Source organism: Medicago truncatula, chromosome 3 (assembly GCF_003473485.1).
Source record: "Medicago truncatula cultivar Jemalong A17 chromosome 3, MtrunA17r5.0-ANR, whole genome shotgun sequence".
Taxonomy (NCBI): Eukaryota; Viridiplantae; Streptophyta; class Magnoliopsida; order Fabales; family Fabaceae; genus Medicago; species Medicago truncatula.
Window position 1 is genome coordinate 22,546,112 of NC_053044.1, and position 25,138 is coordinate 22,571,249.

General features: G+C 39.1%; 2 protein-coding genes across 2 annotated transcripts in view; one reads left to right on the top strand and one right to left on the bottom strand.

Moving 5' to 3' along the window:
• The window catches only part of LOC11428237 (spermidine hydroxycinnamoyl transferase), a 28,307-nt gene extending 11,135 nt beyond the window's left edge, over nt 1-17,172 (top strand). Inside the window, exon 3 of the mRNA XM_039831983.1 lies at nt 16,312-17,172. Within this exon, the coding sequence (XP_039687917.1) occupies nt 16,312-17,142 (831 nt within the window). The 3' untranslated portion in view covers nt 17,143-17,172. The remainder of the gene's footprint in view (nt 1-16,311) is intronic.
• Nucleotides 17,173-17,775: 603 nt separating this feature from the next.
• LOC11443511 (spermidine hydroxycinnamoyl transferase) lies at nt 17,776-18,681 on the bottom strand. Its single transcript, XM_003599880.4, is given in 5 exon segments — nt 17,776-17,953; nt 17,955-18,017; nt 18,019-18,225; nt 18,227-18,543; nt 18,546-18,681. Coding segments are annotated over 5 exon segments (789 nt in total). The 3' UTR covers nt 17,776-17,887.
• Nucleotides 18,682-25,138: the final 6,457 nt, after the last annotated feature.

The window sequence follows — 25,138 nt, forward strand, 5'->3', positions numbered from 1 at the left end:
CCACAGAATCTCTGAGAATTGATCCAAAAATTGTTGATTCTGATGAACTTTTTTGAGTTTCTGGAAAACGGTTAGGGTTTTTGTTCTTGGTGTTCTTGAGAAATTCTGAGAAATTTTATGTTTCTGATCTAACTGAATAGAGAGAGAGAATCTGATTGTGTTTGTTGAGTTGGCGTGTGATTATTGCTTCTGAAATCTGACTCAATGTATTTATAGCTGACATGTGTACACTTGAGCCAATGGAATTGTGACACCTGGACCTGGAGAAAAATGGCACGGCCTTGGACAAAAAATGAAATTTGGACCTTTCTGCAAAAATAAGAACTTTAAGGACCAAACTGCAATTAACCAAAAAGGACTGAAATGTAAATTGGAAAGAAAATTGGACTGGAATGCAATTTTGGACCTCTTCGAGGACCAAAATGCAAAAATAAAAATAAAATTGAAATAAAATTGGTAACTTGACAAAACGTAAAGCGAAACAAAAACAACAAAAAAAAAAAAAATTGACAAAACGGACTAAAACGAACCAATGGCCTAAATGAGGTACTTCAAAGTAACCTCTCTATGCCAAAATTTTGTGTGAAATGACCAAAATCCCCCTAGGGCGAAAAATGTCTTAAACAGATTCAAATTGGCTTGACACTGACTCAGATGCGAGTTTGAAATAAATTTAACAAGGTTTACTGATGAAATGTTAAAAAACAATCTGAAAAAGACTCAGAGACAGTCACAAGGATGAAAGTGGGTCCCACTGCAGGAAATGACCAAAATACCCTTCTGCATGACTTTTTGCAATTTTTGAAATAAACTGTAGAAAAAGCAATGCAATGATTCAGAGACACTTTTGAATGACTTACGAGACAAGTAAAGACATTTCGAAAGGTTTTATGCAAGAAAAACATAGGTAAAATTGTGATTGAAAATACTGCGAGGCAGAGACAATTTGAACTGTGCAGTAGAAATTTGATAATTGACAAAGTTTGAAATGAAATTGGGCCCAGTATTTTTAGGTCCAAAAACAGGGTATAACAGCTGCCCCTATTTAAGTTTCTTTGTCTGGAGAGCCAAGAGACGGAGTCTTTGGCTTGACAGGACGAAGATACTTAAATATTAGCATTTGCACTGTGTTTGGACGTAAAAATACGCCTACCCATTTTCAAATAATATGCATGCCATGCATCATTTGGATTATGAATGCAAGGCCTTATGGGGATTGGAATTAACAAAATATGTCGTATCCATTGCGGGATTGGTAGACATTGACAAAGATAGTGAATAGCAGAGTAACGGGAAACTAGAAACAAGTTGGACAGGTACAAGCTGTTCTTGGATTCAAACTAACCACTTGACCGGGGATGAAACAAACAGACAACTGCGAGTTGTTCTCATGGATTCGAACTGGTCACTTCACAGGGGATAGAGGTTACTGGACAAACATGAGTTGTTCTTATGGATTCGAACTGGTAACTCACTTGGGGATATTGGAAAGTGCGAGTTGTTCTTATGGATTCGAACTGGTGACCCGACTGGAAAAAAGAGAAAATTGGCAAGTACGAGTTGTTCTTACGGATTCAAACTGGTGACTCGACTGGAAACATGTAAAATTGGCAGGTACGAGTTGTTCTTAAGGATTCGAACTGGTTACTCGACTGAAAGCAAGGCAAATAGACAGGTGCGAGCTTGTTCTTGGATGCGAACTGGTTACTCCACCGGACAAAAACAGATAGACAGGTACAAGCTGCTCTTGGATTGAGTTAGTCACTTGACCAAACGGAAACATATTGACAGGTACAAGCTGCTCTTGGATTGAGCTGGGCACTCGACCGATAATATAAGCAAATTGATAGGTACAAGCTGTTCTTGAACTTGAACTAGCCACTTGACCAAACAGAAACATATTCACTGGGGATTGTTTTTTTTTTTGACAAGATATAGATTGAGATTGACTTGACGTCGATTTGAATTGAAAGGCAGAAATTGACCGATATTATTGGCTCACAAGGTTTTGACAGAGAACCTGACATGAGTATTGAATTGAGACTGATGTTGATATTGGAAATGCAATATGCACGGATGATATAACAGTTTCATTAAATGCATGGGCACGTAATATGCATGATTACGCATGTATGAATGCTTGTAATGCATGACTGTTGGCATTTTGTAGGCACGACTTCACGGGGAAGACGAGACATCAGAGTATTGGGCACGTAGTGGCTCGTGCTATATTACACATTCCTGGAAATCCTCTTTGGAGATGACGTCGTTGGGAGACGTATCGGAACCATGGCTGAGGGCAGGTAGGTATGCAACTTGCTGGGGATAGAATCTCGGAAGACTCTACTGGGAATAATGCCGGATGTATCTTGGACGTCGCATCTGTGGTCAATGCTTTTTGCATGTTATTTTCTCAATTTTCATTCATCATTTTTTCATCCCATTTTTGCCTGGATCGCCCTTTCGGGTTTTCGACCCACCGGGGAAATAAATTCTTTTCAATGCCCCATTTTTGCCTGAACTGCCCTTTCGGGTTGTCAATCCAGCGGGGTGCTCATTTTTGCCTAAGCCGCCCTTTCGGGTTTTCGACTTAGCGAGCCTATTTATTTTCATGCATTTTTATTCTGTTTTTTCATTCTTGCCATTGACCACAGACTATCCTGGAGGAGAACCTGCTTGTAACACATATTGAAATAGACACCAACACACACTCGCTCATGCATGTTCATTTGAATGTACCCTGTTGCTCAGATTTGCTTTTCAAAATAGACAAAAAGTTTTCAATTTTCAAAAAATGTTTGTTTCAAGCATTGTCATTATCAAAATAGAAAGAAAATGTTTTGTATATAGCTTTGAAAGTAGAAGAAAATAGAGTTTTAATCAAAAGCACAGGCTCAAATTGATGTATAAGAGTGGTGGTCAGCCGAAGGCGTGACTCCACGGATTTACAAAGCTTGGAAAATGGTAATTTTATTGGTTGGTGGTACATTGAACACAGTAATCATGACATTTCCCAGAAACTTTGAATTTGCAAGCATAAGAGCTTTTGATGAAGACGGTCATTAACAGCTGCAAATGCCCCAAGGGGGACGGTGGTTGGCCAGATATAGTTACTTGCCTTTTGTTTCAATCTCATTTTTGCATGAACCGCCCTTCCGGGTTTTCGGCTCATCGAGACACTCATTCTTGCCTGAGTTGTGTTCAATCTCAGCGAGCTTTTCATATTTGTTTTTTTTTGTCCCTTATTTTTGCCTGGACCGCCCTTTCGGGTTTTCGATCCACCGGGAAGCGCATTTTTGCCTAGGCCGCCCTTTCGGGTTTTCGACCTACCATGCTGTTCTTTTCATATTTCTAGGCAAAGTATTTCTTGACTATATCGGCATTCACTGGATTTGGAAGTTCCACACCATCCATGTGTGTAAGGATTAAAGCACCACCGGAGAAGGCCTTCTTGACAACATAAGGACCTTCATAGTTAGGCGTCCACTTGCCCCTTGGGTCGGGTTGCTGGCTTATCCTCCTTTTCAATACAAGTTCCCCTACCTTGAATTCTCGAGGATGGACTTTCTTGTCAAAAGCAGTCTTCATTCTTGCTTGATATGACTGTCCACGAGCCATGGCATCCATACGTTTTTCCTCAATCAAATTTAACTGATCATACCGGCTTTGGCACCATTCAGCCTCGGATAACTTTGCTTCCATAATCACACGGAGAGATGGGATCTCCACTTCCAAAGGAAGAACTGCTTCCATACCATATACAAGAGAAAAAGGGGTTGCCCCGGTTGAACTGCGCACAGTAGTACGGTAGCCATGCAGAGCATAGGGTAACATCTCATGCCAGTCCTTGTAAGTAGTTACCATTTTCTGTACAATCCTCTTGATATTCTTGTTGGCGGCCTCAACAGCACCATTCAGCTGAGGTCTATAGGGAGAAGAGTTATGATGCTCAATTTTGAATTCTTCACAAAGAGCTTGCACCACATTGTTGTTCAGGTTGGTACCATTGTCGGTAATAATCTTGCTGGGAACACCATATCGACAGATGATGTTATTCTTGATGAACTTAGCCACCACCTGCTTGGTCACATTGGTATAAGATGCTGCTTCAACCCACTTGGTAAAGTAGTCAATTGCCACTAAGATGAAACGATGACCATTTGAAGCCTTCGGTTCAATTCTTCCAATCATGTCGATGCCCCACATTGAGAACGGCCATGGGGATGAAATAACATTGAGAGCGTGCGGAGGCACATGAATCTTATCAGCATAGATTTGACATTTGTGGCACTTTCTGGCGTACTGGTAGCAATCATGCTCCATGGCCATCCAATAGTAACCTGCTCGTAACAACTTTCTTGACATAGTATGCCCTGTAGCATGGGTCCCGAAGGTACCGTCATGTACATCATGCATTAACTGCTCTGCTTCGTGTTCATCAACACATCTTAACAATACCATGTCATAGTTTCTCTTGTACAGAATATCTCCATCTAACAGGAATCTACTGGCCAATCTTCTCAAGGTCTTCTTATCTTGTTTGGAAGCACCCGGCGGATACTCATGGCTCAGCAAGAACTGCTTGATGTCATAGTACCAGGGTTTATAGTCAGCCACATTTTCGCCAGCCTGATCGACCACATCCCCAATAGCAAACACATGTGAAGGTCTTTCAAGGCGTTGCACCTTGATTATTGGCACATCATTCCAATGGTTCACTCGAAACATGGAAGATAGAGTAGCAAGAGCATCAGCCATTTGATTCTCATCACGAGGAATATGGTGCAACTCAACCTTTGTAAAATATGTCAGCAAACGTCTCGCATAATCACGATAAGGAATCAATTTAGCATGATGTGTCTCCCATTCTCCCTTTATCTGATTGATGACGAGCGCAGAATCTCCATAGATGTCGAGGTGTTTGATTCTCATGTCAATTGCTTCCTCGATCCCAAAGATACATGCTTCATACTCAGCCATATTGTTTGTACATTCGAACAGAATTCGGGCGGTAAAAGGAATGTGATGCCCCTGCGGGGATACAATGACTGCCCCAATTCCTTTACCATAAGCATTGACAGCACCATCAAAGACTAAACCCCACTTGCTATTGGGATCTGGACCTTCATTAATCAACGGTTCTTCGCAGTCTTTTGATTTCAAATACATGATTTCTTCATCGGGGAAATCGAACTCAATTGGTTGATAATCATCAAGAGATTGGTAAGCAAGGTGATCGGCAAGAATGCTACCTTTGATTGCCTTTTGAGTTTTGAACACAATATCATATTCAGACAAAAGCATCTGCCAGCGTGCAATCTTCCCAGTAACAGCAGCTTTCTCAAAGATATACTTTATCGGATCCATTCTGGATATCAACCAAGTTGTATGATTCACCAAATAATGACGCAGGCGTTTAGCGGCCCAGGCCAAAGCACAACAAGCCTTCTCAAGCATTGTATACCGAGTTTCACAATCGGTGAACTTCTTGCTTAGATAGTAGATAGCATGTTCTTCTTTCCAGTCTCATCTTGTTGACCAAGTACGCATCCCATGGATTCATCAAATACTGCCAAATACATAATCAAAGGCCTTCCTTCCACGGGTGGGACAAGGATAGGTGGTTCCAGCAGGTAATTCTTGATGCTATCAAAAGCTTCTTGGCATTCATCATTCCATACAATAGGCTGATTCTTTCTGAGTAGCTTGAAGATTGGCCCGCAGGTTGCGGTCATGTGAGATATGAATCGGGAGATGTAATTCAAACGTCCGAGGAAACCTCTGACTTGCTTCTCGGTCTGTGGAGCTGGCATTTCTCGGATGGCCCGGACTTTATCAGGATCGACTTCAATGCCCTTTTGGCTGACAACGAAGCCTAATAACTTCCCGGATCTGACGCCGAATGTACATTTGTTGGGATTCAATCGAAGCTTGTATTTTCTCAATCTTTCAAACATCTTCATCAAATATTCAACATGTTGCTCCTCGTCTGTTGACTTCACAATCATATCATCCACATATACCTCGACTTCTTTGTGGATCATGTCATGAAACAGAGTAGTCATCCCTCTTTGGTAGGTAGCACCAGCATTTATTAGGCCGAATGGCATCACTTTGTAGCAGAAAGTACCCCATGGAGTGATAAAAGACGTCTTTTCTCTATCTTCAGGAGACATTTTGATCTGATTGTAACCGGAGAAACCGTCCATGAAGGAGAACACCTTAGACTGAGCAGTATTATCAACAAGCACATCAATATGAGGTAATGGAAAGTTGTCTTTTGGACTGGCTTTGTTCAGGTCTCTGAAGTCAACACACATCCGGACTTTACCATCCTTCTTTGGCACAGGTACAATATTGGCAACCCATTCAGGGTACTCAACTGTCATGAGGAAACCCGCATCAATCTGTTTTTGAACCTCGCTCTTAATCTTTAGAGCCATATCTGGATGAGTCCTTCTCAATTTCTGCCTGACGGGAGGACATTCAGGCTTGGTGGGGATCCGATGCTCCACAATCATAGGATCTAGACCTGGCATATCTTCATACGACCATGCAAAAATATCCGGATATTCCCGGAGGAGTTGGATGATCCTCTTTTTAACCCCTTCCTCTAGAGCAGCACCGATCTTGATTTCTCGCTTGTTCTCCTCGGTACCTATGTTGATAAGCTCAATCTCTTCTTGGTGAGGCTGAATGGCTTTCTTTTCTTGCTCAAGTAACCGAGTGATCTCATATGGTATGTCATCACCTTCCTCATCTTCGGCCTCATACACTGGGAACTCAAAATTCGGAGGGAATGCAGGATTACTGTGCCCAACGGGTTCATTATAGTTCAATCTGCGTAAAATGGTTGGATGATTTTTAGAAAGAGGGTTTTTATGCAGATTTTTGAAATTAATAAGAAAAATACAGACGTTTTGGTTTTTTCTGGCATTACCATTGTTTCCTAGGGAAAAAGCACTAAAAAAAAGTAGTTGTGGAAGAAACGACAAAATTTTATTAATCAACGGCAATGCCGAAACAAACATGCCCTTACAGAAAATATCACTCTCGCTTTGGGCAGAGCGAGAGGATTGTTATTTTGAAAAACAAGGTACTCAAGCAACAAGGTATATTACTCAGAAACATGCATGATTGAGGGAATGTCAATGGCATCCCAATCTCTTGCAAAGCCTCCTGGTGTAACAAATACAGGCCTTGGGCCAAATCCAGCTGCTTCTTCTGTGATTGCGTTGACAAACCCAGCACTACAGAATGCCCCGGTGGAAACTCCTGAAGTTGGGGAGAAGCCAAGACCTTCCTTATGCTTGTTCTCACGAAGCTGTATTAACCTGCCCCAGCCGGCAGCTTGACCCTCTTGGACGGCTCTCTGTGCATCCTTCAAAGAAGCCATGGCAGTTCCATCCTTCTTAGGTTCCGTTCCTTCAACAGTTAATCCTTGAAAAGCGGTCCCCTCTGCAGACCCTGCTTCTATGCAAGAGAAAGATGATAGCTGGCTAACCAAGTATGCCTCCTCTCCATGAATGGTAACAAGCTTTCCACTTCTTATGAACTTCAACTTCTGATGTAAGGTGGAGGTTACCGCACCCGCATCGTGTATCCACGGTCTTCCCAGCAGACAACTGTAGGATGCATTAATGTCCATCACTTGGAAGGTAATCAAGAAATTCTCAGGGCCAATGGTTATCGGCAAGTCTATCTCCCCCAGCACATTCTTTCGAGATCCGTCAAAAGCTTTGACCAAGAAAGTACTCCTCCTCAAAGGGGTCCCTCGGTAGCTCAACTGATCTAGAGTTGTCTTGGGCATTACATTGAGGGAGGAACCGGTATCTACCAACACATTTGATATCATGTCTGATTTGCAATTCACTGAGATGTGCAAAGCCAGATTGTGACTCTTTCCTGCTTCGGGCAATTCATCCTCACTGAACCAGAGGTTGTTACAAGCAGTAATATTTCCCACTATGCCACCGAAACGATCTACCGTGACTTCGTGGTCAACATAAGCCTGTTCCAGCACTTTCAACAAGGTATTCCTGTGAGCCTCGGAGCTCAAGAGTAATGACAAGACAGATATCTTCGAAGGAGTTTGCAGCAATTGATCAACGATCTTGTAGTCGCTCCTTTTTATTATCCTCAGAATCTCATCTAAATTCGAATCCTCTATAGATTTGCCTGGCTGGTTCACATCTGTAGCAATGGGTGAAACAACGGTTGGAGTTGCTTCTTCAACTGGTGGAATGTTCGGCGTAGCTACCTTCTTCTAAAATAACGGCGGACGGACCTTCCCGCTTCTTAGTGCTGCAGAAGTCCCTTCGGCGATATTGCTTACTGTGGCAAAGGAGGCTAGAGGCACCTCTACTCCATTTTCTATCATAGTAGCATTGTATTTGTACGGGATAGCCCTATCTGAAGTATACGGTACCGGTCCGGGCAACCTTATCACCAAAGGCTCAGCATTCTTCTTCAAAGGTACACTCTTGACAGGCGGATCGTGAAAAACTGGCACAATCACGCAAACATCACTGACAGTCAGAAAATTATCATTCATCAAGCTTTGGATGTCGTCTTGAACAGCATGGCAACCCAAAAGATTACGAAGGCATCCTAGACACTTGGCATGATCATGGCTGAACAGAGAAGCTTTGCACAACTTGATGTGTAGAGGTACCAGAGGAGTTGCGACGTTGCGGACATCAAGTCTAGGAGCTTCCTCACACACTTCGATCATATTCACAGCGGCATGATTTGGGAGCGGATTGTCGAGGACATGTGGGACATTATTCTCAAAAGTCAGCTTTCCCTGATCAATGAGCTTCTTCACGATATACTTCAAAGCATAACACCCCTCGACATCATGACCTAAGGCACCTTGATGAAAATCACATTTGAGATCAGACCTGAACCTTGGAGGCAACTGATCAGGTGGGGGCTTGCCCTGTCTAGTTGTACAATGCCCTCTTTGGAGTAAAGTTGGAAGCAACTCAGCATATAACATCGGTATCGGAGGGAAAGTAGGTCTAGCTTGCTGATTTTGTTGTTGTTGTTGAACCGGCAGTTGATGTTGCACCTGTTGAGCGATGGCATTGACAGGAACCTGAGGTTGGCCCGGTGGCAAAGGGTACTGATGATAAAACGGTGGGAAGAACGGATGCTGAGAGTACGGCACATATGGGTATGACGGAGGCATTTGAGTTGCATTGATAGGAGCAACAGTGGCCATTGATTGACCGGCTCCAGCTGACACCATCCCCACTTCCGTTTCTTTCTTCTTGTGGTGTCCATTACCATACCTCTTCGATGCATTCACAGAGGATTCAGCTTTCTCGAACACAATGATTCCATCCCTGACGGCTTCCTCAAGACGGGTTCCCATGGTGACCATCTCCGAAAAGTTGTTCGGGGCAGCGATGATCATTCTCTCAACATAATCTTTCTTCAAGGTCTTTAAGAATGTCTGGGTCATTTCTTCTTCATCTAAAGCAGGAGTGATACGGGCAGCTGCCCCTCTCCACCTTTGCGCATATTCACGGAAACTTTCCTCCTTTTTCTGAGATAGGGACCTGAGAAACTCCCTATTCGGCTTCAGTCGAGTGTTAAACCCGTAATGGCTCTTGAAAGCAGCGGCTAGCTCATCAAAAGTGTGGACATCGTCTTTGCTCAGACTAGTATACCACTCTGCAGCATCTTCCATCAGACTGTCTTGGAAGTAATGGATCATAAGGGAATCATTGTCCTTATAGTTGCCCATCTTCCGGACATATTTGACAATATGATTCTGAGGACAAGTCAGCCGTTATACTTGTCGAACTCCGGGACTTTGAACTTTTTTGGAACATCTACCTTCGATACTAAGCAGAGGTCCTGGGTTTTAATGGAGTCTCCGTTTCCCCTGTTGGCCTTAATTTCCCGTCGGAGCTCTTTGGCAAGTTCTTCCATTCTCTCTTCCATAGTTCGGTTGTGGCAATACTCCCGTGGTGCGCATTAACATGGACAAATTGAGGCAACGTATTCACAATGGGCTCGGTAACAGTTGTTGCGGCTTGAGTCAAGGCGGTACTAACAGGAGTTAAGTTTGCCCCTGAGATTGGGCCATTGTTGGTAGTACCAGAGGTACCTGCCCCTGTATTAGCAGTATAGTACGGCGGAAGTCCGTAAGGATACCCGGATGGCATGATAAAGCGGGGATCAGTTGTTACGGTAGGAGTCACATTTGCAGCTGCAGAAACTATAGGAACTGGTTGTTCCTGAGCAGCCAACAGAGCAGTCATAGCATCATGAGCTTTGGCCAATTCCTCCTTTAGGGATGCCAATTCGGTACGGAGCTGCGTGTTCTCTTCTTCCATAGCCCTTTTCTTTCTTCTGTATTCTCTGGTTCGATCGGTTCTATCAGGTTCGTAGACCCTCTGAGCACGAGCCACTTTTCACACTGCGGCAGAGGAACCAGGAGATAGTGAGCACTTGGAAGCCTTTGTGACCGATGCATGATGCATATGATGCATGATATGCAAATGCAAATGCGAAAGACTTATTTTTTCATCGAAGGATTTTTAAACAAATTAGAAATCTTGCAAATAATCAAAACTACATAGTATTTTCAAAAAAGGAAGACTTTGAGATTTCAACAAGGTAAACAAATGAAGCCCTCAAGCATAGGAAGTAGTCGGAGCATCATCGGACTCGGAATCTGAACCACAGTATCTGGCAAAGAAGTCTTGTCGTCCTCTGGCTCTCTTGGAATCCCTCATAAGCAACTCGTCTTTCTCTTCCAATTCCCTCCGGACCTTAGCTAGTTCCTTCTTCAACATCAGGTTCTCATGAGTCTTCTGCTCATCTCGTCCATCCAAAGTCATGATTAGATTCTCAGCTTGATTGTACCGAGCTTTCCACACTTGCTTCTCACGACTCTCCATAGCTAGATGCTCCTGATACATATCCTGAGTCGTGGGGAGTAGAGGTAGAGGCATAGATGGAGTGGATGAAGACACGTATCTCATAGCTGGATAAGGCATACCAATCTCCTCAGCTCGATCTATCACCCACTGAGTATAAGCCTCATGAGCAACACCGGATCTCACACCTAGATGCTTCACACTCTTCCTTCGAACCTTGGACCAAGCATCCATGAAAGCTTTCCTTTGTCCTGTAGGGGCATTCGTGTAGAAGAAGAATTCTGGAGATGTAGCAAGATTGATGGGCTTCGACTTCATAGGGAAACCAAACTGTCTCATAGCAAGCTCGGGGTTGTAGTTAATTCCTCCACGAGTACCAAGAAGAGGTACGTTGAGAAAGTCTCCACAACCCATGATAATTTCCTTGGCTTGAGCGGCGGGAGTGATCCAGACCACCTCATTAGGAGTGAGAGCCATAATCCGCTGAGAGTAGGACCAATTTTCCGAGTTATCATGGAAGGAACTCGGAAGGTGCGAAATAAACCACCTATACAAAAGAGATATGCAGCAAAGAATATACCCACGGCCCTTGAGAGTCCTGTCATGAATGGCGTGGTAGGTGTCCGCTAGTAAAGTAGGAACCGGGTTCTTGGAATGGAAGACCTCGATAGCATTCATGTCCACGAAGTTGTCGAGGTTCGGAAAGAGAATGAGCCCGTAGATAAGCAAAGCAAGGATAGCCTCGAGTGTATCCTGACGAGTAGTACTGAGATTAGCCTGCTCAAGAAGATACTTCGAAGTGAACCCCCGGATGTGAGACTTGGTAATAAGATGGTTGGAGACGCCAGAAGTCTGGAGGTAGAGATCCTTAGCAATAACCAGAGGAGTAAGAGAAGTCCCGGGACCGGTGAAAGGCGTCTTCTCGGCTATAGGTAAACCCACTAGATTGGAGTAAGCCTCGAGAGTAGGAACCAACTGGAAGTCCGGGAAAGTGAAGCAACGGAAGTTCGGATCATAAAATTGCACTAGAGTGTGCACTAGCTTCTCGTCCACATCGGTTCGGAGCAAAGTAAGCAATCCCCCATACCGGAGTCGGAACCCTGTTTGACTCTTGACCTTGAGTGCCAACTCTCTTAAACTGACCAAATCCACTTCCTTGAACTTGTAGCACTTAGTCTTCTTCATACCTGTGATTATTTACAAAAATTTCCATTTGTTTAAACCCTTCGATGAATGCATGAAAAATGTTTATGCATGAATGCATGTATGCATGATTGTGTTGTTTAGTTACAAAGAACAAGGTGGGTTGAGATTCAAAGTAACAGGGCCACGGATGGACACGGCGTCCGGTGAACTAAGGCTTTGGATAGTAGTAACCAAGGTTCTAACACAGTTCCCAAACTGCAACCTCTCTCACATATATCATGGTAGTACAGGACGACACCCGTTCCATGATTATTTGTGAGAAGGTCTAGTTTGAGTGTAGTATCGCGTGACGACTAAAGTTTGAGACAACACTCAATTTAGCCACCGCACTACGTCCTAAAAAGGCTAGGATGGGTTTGGTAACTACGGTTCATAGCTTCGTTGAACAATTGAAAGTGAAGTGCCTAAGCATGACAACACACGCCGACAATATCACCTTCAAAATGCCTCAGCTATGTGAGATTGATCGCATAATCCAATACACGAGGCAACCCCCGGATCGAATTGTCGATTATATCTCTACCTAAACATAAGTTCACTCAGCCCGGGTATAGGACTTTTGATATTCTCACCCCACACGTCAAATGAAAATAAACAAGTATTCACATATGTAAGCAATAAAACAAAGCGTAAATATAAACTAAGGAAAACTAGGCGCGACCCGCTAAAAAGAATCCCCAGTGAAGTCGCCATTTCTGTTATCATGGTTTTTGGGTGCCAAGCCATTAATTGGACTTGAACCTTTTGACCGTTGATATCTCTCTTTTTTCTTGGGAAGGGTAAAAGGAGAAAAACCCTTGAGTTTCCGAATTCGGGGGTCGTTTTCGCTACGGGAAGGTGTTAAGCACCCGGAGCGATTATGGTATTCCATAAGAACCGTTTTCTAAGTTTATTTCTACGCTTTATTTTTTTAGAGACTATTTGTAAAAAAGAAGGTGTGGTTAGTGAAGAATGGGGGTGAGAAGAAGTAGAATTTGATTTTATTTCGGCTTGGAGGAGTTTTGACTCATTGCCTACGTACCCTTTTAAGGGATCAAAACCGATCGTAGTTCATTCTCAAAAAATAGTTTTTGTTTTTGTTGGTTGATTTTAAGTTTGAAAAGAGATTTTGAAGAATAGAGATGAGAGGCCTCAAGGGCATGAGATTTGGAAAAAAGTGAGGTGGAGTTAGCTTTTTCAAAATGAAGTCCAAGTATAGTTAAGTTTTATTAGAAATTTTACTTAAGAAAATAAAAGGGAAATAAGGAGTTTTGACTCCTATTTTATTTTCAAAAAGGTTTTCAAGTGAGGTTATTTGCATGTTTTGGAAAAAGTCGGATTTTTCTCTAAGTGTTTAAACCTAAGCATTCACCTAAACATGCAATCCTAGCCATACATCTACACATACAATCCTAGGCATACATCTAGGGTGAGTGTGTGCGTGCCGGTGCGTCATAGTGTCCATAGTCCATATTACAAAAGTTGCCTAAATACATTCTATGGCCCCTTTGCCAAGCTACAAACCAATGATAACAAATTACATCGCCAAATGAATCAAAACTTGCAAAAATAAATGCTAGGCTAAAGAAAGTGGAGGGGGTGGTGGAATGCTATGAAATGTATGACACATGAGATGAAATGGTTAGTAATCACAAAGCACAAAATAGTAGGAAATAAACAAAAAGAAATTGCATATGAAAAGCAAAAGAAAGTAATAAAGTGGTAACAAACCTAAAAAAATTTTGATATGATTCCTAAAGGTACTTGTACCCATAATCATCACATCATAGCAATTTTGAGAGAGATTTTGTTTCAAGCCATGACATGAAATTAATAGAGACACATGCAAGCAAAGTATCACACCAAATTCATAGAGAAATTTGACACTTTATTCTTCAAAACAAACACTTGTTGCTTGTGAAACAAGAAATCCATAAAATCATATCCAAAAACGGCAAAAAGAAACACATGTCCAGAGGCATATTCATCACAAGATAGGGTATCATTTGTTCATAGCACATATCAAAGTATCAAGAACAAAAACATAGCAAAAAGTATACCAAAAGTGTAAAAACACATGGAAATTAGTTCATGCCACTTCACCATTTTTTTACATGCAAGGACGCCATGGAAATACCAAAAATATATCGAGAAACAACTAGGATTTTTTAGGAATTTTTTATAAAAAAAAGTAGGCAAGTAACAGGTGCAAATAGCAAAGAAAACGGTGTAAATAGCACAAAAGAAAGCAAAAAACGTAAAAGAAAACTAAGCCCAACCCAAAGCCCAGCATACTAAAACCCAGATTGCACAGGAGACGTTGGATTGATCCAGGGTGGGAAACCCTAGATCCAACGGCCAGGAATGAAGGAGATTGGACCGGTCTTGGACCGGTCCGGTTCACTGGCTATATAAAGGGACTGGCACCGGTTTTTTCCATTCTTTACAATCCTTTCTCTCTCTAAACCTTCTCTCTTCTCTCATCTCTCTCTAGAACCCTCACCGCCGGTGAGGATGAAGCTACGGCGGAGACCTTGAAGGTCCGCCGGAAACTTCATCTTCTCCGGCGAAACCTATGAACTTTCCGGTGAAAAATTTCCAGAACTTAAAGATTCTTACATCTCTTGATTCGTCCTTTAACCCTAAACACGAATCCAGCAATTATTTTTTCAAATACAGCTTGAAACGACGTAGATCTTGGAAAAACTTTATACGGTTTTGAAATGATTTTTGAACAAAAACGTTTAGATCTTTAAAGATCTACATCGTTTCGTCGTTTGATTACTTTTCTGGTACTCGTTCTTGCTTTCAAAACTCAGATCCTTATGGATCTAGGTTTTGTGTTTACGGTTACGGCTTTACCTTTGAATTCTGGAAATTTTAGATCTGTTTGCTTGCGTGATTTTTACAGGTTTAAACTATGATATTATTTTTGAAAAGAAATTCTGTTCTGAGTTTTACCTGAAGTTTTTGATTGGAGGTTCTGTTGAATTTCTTCGGAAACACTTGATTCTTCGTTTTCTGTGTTGTTGATTTGGTTGCTGGACCGGAAATAAACCGGTGATTTCACTGATTCTGCTTCTTCATCTTCTTCGCCGGTGTAAACCTTGCTTCTTTCCCTCTTCTGATCCCCCCTCTGTGATCAACGCTTGAGCTTGCTTCAATGCGAGCTCGCGTTTTTGAATTGCAGAGAAATGATCAATTCGATGATGAAGATTCCACAGAATCTCTGAGAATTGATCCAAAAATTGTTGATTCTGATGAACTTTTTTGAGTGTCTGGAAAACGGTTAGGGTTTTTGTTCTTGGTGTTCTTGAGAAATTCTGAGAAATTTTCTGTTTCTGATCTAACTGAATAGAGAGAGAGAATCTGATTGTGTTTGTTGAGTTGGCGTGTGATTATTGCTTCTGAAATCTGACTCAATGTATTTATAGCTGACATGTGTACACTTGAGCCAATGGAATTGTGACACCTGGACCTGGAGAAAAATGGCACGGCCTTGGACAAAAAATGAAATTTGGACCTTTCTGCAAAAATAAGAACTTTAAGGACCAAACTGCAATTAACCAAAAAGGACTGAAATGTAAATTGGAAAGAAAATTGGACTGGAATGCAATTTTGGACCTCTTCGAGGACCAAAATGCAAAAATAAAAATAAAATTGAAATAAAATTGGTAACTTGACAAAACGTAAAGCGAAACAAAAACAACAAAAAAAAAAAAAATTGACAAAACGGACTAAAACGAACCAATGGCCTAAATGAGGTACTTCAAAGTAACCTCTCTATGCCAAAATTTTGTGTGAAATGACCAAAATCCCCCTAGGGCGAAAAATGTCTTAAACAGATTCAAATTGGCTTGACACTGACTCAGATGCGAGTTTGAAATAAATTTAACAAGGTTTACTGATGAAATGTTAAAAAACAATCTGAAAAAGACTCAGAGACAGTCACAAGGATGAAAGTGGGTCCCACTGCAGGAAATGACCAAAATACCCTTCTGCATGACTTTTTGCAATTTTTGAAATAAACTGTAGAAAAAGCAATGCAATGATTCAGAGACACTTTTGAATGACTTACGAGACAAGTAAAGACATTTCGAAAGGTTTTATGCAAGAAAAACATAGGTAAAATTGTGATTGAAAATACTGCGAGGCAGAGACAATTTGAACTGTGCAGTAGAAATTTGATAATTGACAAAGTTTGAAATGAAATTGGGCCCAGTATTTTTAGGTCCAAAAACAGGGTATAACAACAATACTCAAATTCTCACACACCCCAATTGAACCACGTTTTGAACACATGGAGTTGAAGCCACTACCATTCATTATAGGAAGATCTGACGACAATGCTGAAAGAAAGAAGAAAACAACAGCTGAATTGTTGAAACTCACAAAAGAAGAAGTTGAAAGGCTAAAGAAAAAGGCTAATGAATGTGATATTCCAAAAGGATCAAGATGTTATAGTAGATTTGAAGCTATTAGTGCACATATATGGAAAAGCGCTTCTAAGGCACGTAAGCTTGAAGAGAATCAACAAAGTGTTGTTAGGTTCAATGTTGAAATCAGAAATAGAATAATTCCAAATCTTCCTAGGAATTATTATGGAAATGCTTTGATTCAAACTTCAACAAGAGGGTTTATTGGAGAAATTACATCAAAGCCATTGAGTTATGTTGCACAAAAGATAAGGGAAGCAAATGAGTTGATAACAAATGAGTATATAAGGTCACAAATTGATGTTATTAGGGGTTTTGAGAATTTGGATGATGCAAGGAAATTATTTTTGGTTGGAGGTAGGGATGTTACATTTTCTGGGAATCCTAATCTTCATATAACAAGTTGGATGACTTTGCCTTCATATAAAGCTGATTTTGGGTGGGGAAAGCCTATGCATTTTGGTATAGGATATGTGTCTCCAAATGATAGAGGATTGATTCTTTTGAGTCCCGATGAGGATGGTTCTGCTATTGTTTGTATGCATTTTCAGGTTGAACTTATGCAGCTTTTCAAGAAGTTCTTCTATGAGGATATATATGAGTTGTTCACATCAGCAAGATTGTGATGAAGAAGATTTGTTTGCAAGCTATGAATCTTATATGCAATGCAATTTACTTTGTTGTTCAATAGATGTATCATATAGAGCTGATGTGTTTTCTTAGAAATAAGGAAAGTCTTGTTAGAGTGAATCTTGTATGTTAATTTTACTTCGTGTCGATAATGTTGTATTTTTGAGTTGAAATAAGGAAAGTGTTTCTACTTGTACTTTATTCCCAAGTCTTTCAAGTAGAAGAAAGATCATCGTCTTCCTGTATTTCTGTTCGGTTCCCACTCCTTATGTTCTACTTAACGACTCCTCTCTAATTTGTCTGTGTTCTGTTGTGATTGTTCTACTTTTACCTTTCATGTTTTCTGCATCCAAGGTATCATCCACTCAGAGTTTAACTTCTTTATTCATTGACTTGCATTGTTATTAGCTCACCGAAATTGACACGCAAGGAGAATCGAACCTAAGACCTTGAGAGGAGCACACTCCAAGGTCCCAAGCCAGCACCACCAGACCAACCCAAGTGGGTATGAATATGATTTTTTATTATTCATTTTGAATGTCTTATTTTGATTGCATGATATGCTTGTACTGAACCAAGTTGGCTCATATATAGTGTTGAATATGGTATTTTGATTGCAAGTACCCTGCTATCATTCAAAAATCTTTTTATTTTCTACACTATCATGTATATAGTACATTTATCGAATAGAGTAAATTACATTACAGATCACATATAAAGCTAGCACACAAATCTTCTTCATCACAATCTTGCTGAAGTGAACAATTCATATAAATCCCCATAGAACAACTTCTTGAAAAGCTGCATAAGTTTCAACTTGAAAATGCATACACACAATAACAGAACCATCTCCTTCAGGACTTAAATAAATTTAATCCCCTATCATGTGGAGACACATATCCTAAACCAAAGTAAAATGGCTTTCCCCACCCAAAATCAGCTTTATGTGAAGGCAAAGCCATCCAACTTGTTATATGAAGATTAGGATTCCCAAAATATGTAGCATTCTTACCTTCTCCACCTATAAACAATTTCCTTGCATCATCTAAATTTTCAAAACCTCTAATAACATCAATTTGTTGACCTTATGTATTCATTTGTTATCAACTCATGTGCTTCCCTTATCTTCATTGCAACATAACTCAACGGCTTCGATAAGATTTCTCCAATATACCCTTCTACTGCTGTTTGAATCAAAGCATTTCCATAATAATTCTTAGGAAGATTTGGAATTATTCTATTCCGGATTTCAACATTGAACCTAACAACACTTTGTTGATTCTCTTCAAGCTTACGTGCTTTAGAAGCACTTTTCCATATATGTGCACTAATTGCTTCAAATCTACTGTAAGGTCTTGACCCTTTTGGAATATCACATTCATTAGCCTTTTTCTTCACTTTTCAACTTCTTCTGCTGTTAGTTTCAACAATTCAGCTGTAGTTTTTCTTCTTTCTATATCTTCGATATGGTGTCCAATCATTCTAAACTGCATAGTAGTGGCTTCTAATAAGTAGTTCTTACCATAACGTTTCATTTTATGCTGTTTGAAATCAATTTTGTTTTTTTAATCTTTTTTTTTTGTTTACTCATAGAACCATTTATAATTCGGGTGGAGTGGACCAATCCATCCAATGAAATCGTCTGTGAACAACAAGTTACCATTATGGGAATAACAAAATAGAGTAAATAAAAAAAATAATAGACTAAAAATGTGATAAAAAACAATAGAACAAAAATAAGGTGTTGAACTGAGTGACAAATTAAAACTGGAGGTAATGTAAAATTTGTTTTAGAGTCACAATAATACAAAATATAAAAGCAAAATACCCAAAGTTGAAGGGAAACTCAACCTGAACTTTGACCTTGAATATGAGCACCATGGTCAAACACAAAACAAAAAAATAAAGTTATTCAAAACTAAATCATAGGGTAATGATTTTTTTTATAGAGGTCAATTCACAATGTTGTGAAAGTGGAGGCTAAAAATACACTTAAGCTGGATTTTTGTGAAGCAGTTGAGAAAGGTTATCTTAAGGGGTCGAGTGATAGATACTTAAAATAAAGCATAAGATTTAATTAATTGTTTTTTTTTAGAGTACATGTTATATTTAGTTTTTTTAAATCTCCTATTTTGATTGACCTCTCGAATGGGTCGTATCATTCTTTCGTCTTCTATATAAAAACAATTAATTTATGCACACTAGAGGGTGTTTGTTGGTATAAATTTATTCCTGAATTGGGAGGGATCTTTCTGTGGTGAAGGTAAAAAAAAATATACTGGGAAAAATTAACAGGAAATTTTTTCATGATCCCATTTTATTATGAAAAGGATTAATTTATTCCTGATGACTTGCCTTGCACATGAACCCCACACCACCTGTTTTTCAACTGAATTAATTTCATTTTTTTTTTACATGTTAAATCAGACATTGTATAATTTGTTATTATATGTATCATCTATTATTTTTTTTTTTTTTTTTGTCAACATTTTATTGTCTTTCTTTCAAAATATTGTCTATTATATCATCCTATATTCTATCATCCTATATAAACATAATTTTATTTCATGGTTATTTTCAAATGCTTCAAGTTATAATGAAAATAAAATTAGTAAAAATTAATTGATTTAGAAACAGGTGAGGATTTTTGTAATGTATCATGTTTTTCTATTATTTCTAAAACTACAAAACATTGTAGTTATTTATGGAATTTTTTATTCTTTATTCCTTTAAATACGAGATGTTATGACTTCATCCATAGTTGTTCTAATAAAAAAAATAAAAAATAAAAATAATTATACAGTCAGCATATTACACATGTGTCAGTTTTTTTTTAAAAAAAAAATTAAAATAATTACACAGTGGCGTGCCACATCAGCGTCTGGATGGGGTCAGAGGTGTTTTGTGGAGAATCTTAATATCATAGGGGTGTTTTGTGAAGAATTTTTATATTATAGGGTTGGAATCTAAACTTTTATTTTTACAGGGGGTTAAACCGGAACTCGCCCAAATTGCAGGGGAGTAAAGACATATTAACCCTTTTTTTTTATTTGATTCTATTCTAGCATCAAAATGAGAAAATTTTACCCACCTTTTATGAACGGTTGCAGATGACTCACCCTTTTATTTGCTCGAAAAATAGACTAACAAAACGAAACTAGTACAAAATATATGGAATAAACAACTAGTAAATGAATATTGATTCGTCACGTTGTAGAAGTCTAGTTCCTTTATTAAATATATACTTTGTTTATATATTTAATCATGTCATCTTAAGGAAAATTGATATTTATGAATTGACTGTTGTGTTACGCAATTCATTGTACTCTAGTTCCTTTTTAAGGAACCATAATAGAATAATATTGTGTAACTTTAGTCTTTTTCAATGAACATGTAATAAAAAATTATAATATTGTTTTTTTTTATTTTACTTTTTATATGCAGCCTTGATTTACACTCTCTAAGAAACACAATTCAGCTTTTAACTAAGCTTTTTATTTGTACAAAACTATTTTAGATCACGAATCATTGCTGGCCGGTAACGGGCTATTTCCTTTGGTTTATTAAACAATTACAACTTTTTTTTTTTGAGGGAAGTAGTTTTGAATGTCTTCTATTCTAGAAGTACAATATAAATGTGGTGATTCACCTAGTTCTAGAGTGTAGTATGGATAGCACTTGGGCAACATAGAGTTGGGTGATATTGGTGACATTGGTCAATCACAATGTCACAAAGTTTGTGTTTTTCTCTTTTTCACATGCATTGTGACATTGTGATTGACCAATGTCATCCAACTCTATGTCATCCAAGTGTTATCCAGTGTGGTATGACTCATCTTAATCAGGGGCGGATCTCTATTGAGACCCCCAGGTGCCACGACACCCCCCTAATTAAAAAAAAAAAAATTATATACTGAAAACGCGATTCTTCTTCTCACCTCTCAATCTCTCGCGCGCGGTCTCCTCTCCAGTCTCCTCTCCCGGAATCCACACCACAATTGTTTTTGTCTGCCTCTCTCGCGGTACCCCCTCTCCTCTCCATCCTCACATATCAAAACGTGATTCTTCTCACCTCTCACGCCTCACGGTCTCCCCACTCTTCACCTTCGGCGACGCGACGAACGGCGGCAACATAAGTGCATCACGATTCACGGCGACGACGATATGGAGGCAGCACCAGCACGGTGCTCCTCTGAACTCTCATACACCTCAGTTCCGTTTGTTGTTTTCTTGATTTTCAATTCACGTTTGTTCTTCTCCCTCATTCTATCATGTTTCATTCCTTTGATTTTGATTCCTTTCACTTCAGTTTGTTCTCTTAATAGTTATAATTTCATTCCTTTGATTTGATTCCTTTTCACTTCAGTTTGGTTGAAGCCTTGAACCCTAGAAATAAAAAATTGGGGGAAACTTAATCCTTGATTTTCTATGTTGTTTGATTCAATTCTATTATGTTCCTATGCTGTTGTGTTGTTCCTATGCTGCTAATTCAATTCAATTCTATTTTTAGAACAAGACATGATTATTCAATGTTGTTGTGTTGTTCTGTTCCTATGCCTTGAACAATTCAATTCAATTCTGTTGTGCTGTTCCTGTTCCTATGCCTTGAACAATTCAATTCAATTCTGTTGTGCACTTGTGCTGTTCCTATGTTGCTTGAAGCCTTGAACTCCATATTTTGAACAAGACATGAATACATGATTATGTACTGTACTGATTATTACTCTTTATTTTGTGTTCTTTGATAATGTTTTTTTTTAATTACATGCTCAAGTCATTGTTCATATTCACCATTTCTAGTTTGATTTTGTTACTTGTAATTTATGTGTGAATTGTGCATTTTGTAGGAGTATGAGGAAAGTCCGACATAAAAAACTTGAAGCATTTTATAAAAGAATACTTCCTGTCCATCCAGGTTTGAATATCATCTTCATTTCTTCCATCTTGATGCTGTTAGTCATCCAGGTTTGAATAAGTTGTCAACTATGTCTGAATTGTGTGAAGCTCTCAATACGACAGGGAAGGCGGATACACACTACTTGGTTGATTGTTTAATCCGCCTTATCTTAACTCTTCCGGTTTCTACAACTACTACAGAAAGATCATTTTCAGCAATGAAGTTAATCAAGACAAGATTGCGTAACAAGATGGAGGATGAATTTCTTGGTGACAGTATGATGCTTTATATTGAAAAAGAAATAGCCGATCAATTTAGTACTGATTCAATTATTGACGAGTTCAAGTCTAAAAAAGACCGAACCGTTAAATTTTAAATTGAGGTAAATGTCTCCTATGTTTATATATATGTAGCAGTCTGGTGCGATTGTTTTTCTATTCTGCACGTGGCAAGCATATGACTGGTTTTGATCCTCTAAGTTTAGGATAGGTTATCTCTCTAGTTGGTATATAGTATATTTGGAGCTTTAGTCTCGTGTTTGAGCTATTGCGGTGATATTTTTTGGATGAAATTGTATATAACTTTTATGAATTTCAATTATAATATTTAGTTCATTGTTATACCCTGATTTTGGACCTAAAAATACTCGTTCAAATTTCTTTTTTAACACTAATATTTGTCAATTCTCTGTTATTTTACTCTGAATCTTCACTCTCTTTTTAATGTATTTTACTGCCTCTGTCTTTTCTGACATTACAAGTCATTTAAGAACTCTCTGAAATGTCGCGTTACTTTTCTTGCACTTTATTTCAAAAAATCATACAAAAGGGTATTTTGGTCATTTCCTGCAGTGGAACCCATTTTTGTCCCTGTATTTGTCTCTAAGTCTCTTCAACTTGTCTGTACAAATCATCGTTAATTCTTTGTTAAAAATCATTTCAAAATCGCATCTGAGTCAATTTGGGTCAGTTTAGTCCCTAGGGGCATTTTGGTCTTTTCCTGTCAAAATTTTGACAGGGAGGTATTTTGAAATACCTCATGTCAGTATTTGGTTCGTTTTAGTCCTTTTGTTGATTTTATTTTAGGTTTCACTTTACGTTTTGTCAGGTTACCAATTTTATTCCAATTTTATTTTTATTTTTATTTTGCATTTTGGTCCTCAAAGAAGTCCAAAATTGCTTTTCAGTCCAGAACTTTTTTATTTTGACATTTCAGTCCTTTTTGGTTAATTGCAGTTTAGTCCTTAAGTTTTTGTTTTTGCAGAAAGGTCCAAATTCATTTCAAGTCCAAGGCCGTGCCATTTTCATACAAGTCCAGGTGTCACCTTTTCATTGGATCTCAAGTACACATGTCAGATTATAAATAGTGCACAGTGCCACACAAAGCCATTAATCACACGCCAACTCAACAAACACAATCAAGCTTTCTCTCTCCTTTCTGTTAGGATCAAAAGATCAAAAATTCTCAAGAACACGAAGAACACAAACCCTAATTTTCTGCAGAAATCATAGAAATTCATCAGAAGTCAACGAATTTCACATCAATCCTCAGAGATTCGTGTGAATCTTCATCACTGGATTGGAGATTTCCCTACAATTCCAAGTGTGAGCTCACATTGAAGCAAGCTCAAGCACTGATCACAGGGATTCTCATGTGGATCTAAGAAGCAAGAAGCAAGCTCAAGCACGTAATCACAGAGAAAGAATCGGAGAAGATGAAGAAACCAAGCCAGTAAACCGATTTATTTTCGGTTCAGAAAGCAACCAGAAATCATCAAGAACAAATCGAAGTTTCCGAAGAAACTCAGCAGAATCTCCATTAAAACTCAGGTAAACTCATTTTTTCTCTTTAATGGCGTTAATCATAGTTGAACCTGCATGCAAACGAACAAACCAGATCTAAAAAGTTTCCAGAACAGAAAACGAACTGAACCGTATGCGCAAGATCTAGATCCATAAGGACTTAGACTTTGCAAGCAAGAACAAGCACCAGAGAAGTAACAAACACGAAACGATGTAGATCCTTAAGAGTTTGAACGTACTCATTCAAAACCCTAAAAAAAAAAAAATTTCAAAACCGTATGAAAATTCTCCGATCTACGTCGTTTCAGGCTTTGTTTGTGAAAATCAATGTCAGATTCGTGTTTAGGGTTTAAAAACGAACAAGAAAATGTAAGAAAATCTGAATTCTGGGTGTTTTGCTCGTCGGAACCCTAACTTCTCACCGGAGAAGATGAAGTTTCCGGTGGAACCTTCATCTTCTCCGGCCAACAACCACCGGAGAAGGGAGGAGAGAGGTGAGAGGTCTGAGAGAAGAGAGAAGTTTAGAGAGAGAGAGAGATGAAAGAAATGAATTGGACCGGTGTCCATATGCTTATATAGACGCCTGAACCGGTCCGGTTCATTTTGTTTTCATCCTGGACCGTAGGATCTAGGGTTTTGTTGTTTGAATGGCTGTGATGCTTTGTTTCCATGTGCTTGATCTGTGTTACCATGCGCTGCTTGTTTTGAACCGTCAGATCTAGGTCTGGATCAATCTAACGCCTCTGAGGCCTTTGAATGATCCAGGCCCAATCTGCATTGGGTTTTGGGTTGGGCTTAAGGTTCCTTTTACGTTTTTACCTTTTTCTTGCTATCTGTACCCCTACTTTTTGCTATCTGAACCTGTTTCTTGCTCACATATTTTTACAAAAAATTCCTAAAAATCCTAGGTGTTTCTTGATACATTTTTGGTATTTTTATGGTGTTTTGCATGTAAAAAAAAAAATGGTAAAATGGCATGAATTAATTCCCATGTGTTTTTACATTTTTGGTATTCTTTTGGTTATGTTTTTTTTTTTTTCTTTTTTTTTTTCTTGACACTTTGATATGTGACATGGATGATTGATATACAATATTGTGATGAATATGCCTCTGATCATGTGTCCTTTTTGCTGTTTTTGGATATGATTTTGTAAATTTCTTGTTTTGCAAACAATAAGTGTTTGTCTTAAGGAATAAAGTGCCAAATTTCTCTATGAATTCGGTGTGATACTTTGCTTGCATGTGTCTCTATTAATTTCATGTCATGGCTTGAAACAAAATCTCTTTCAAAAT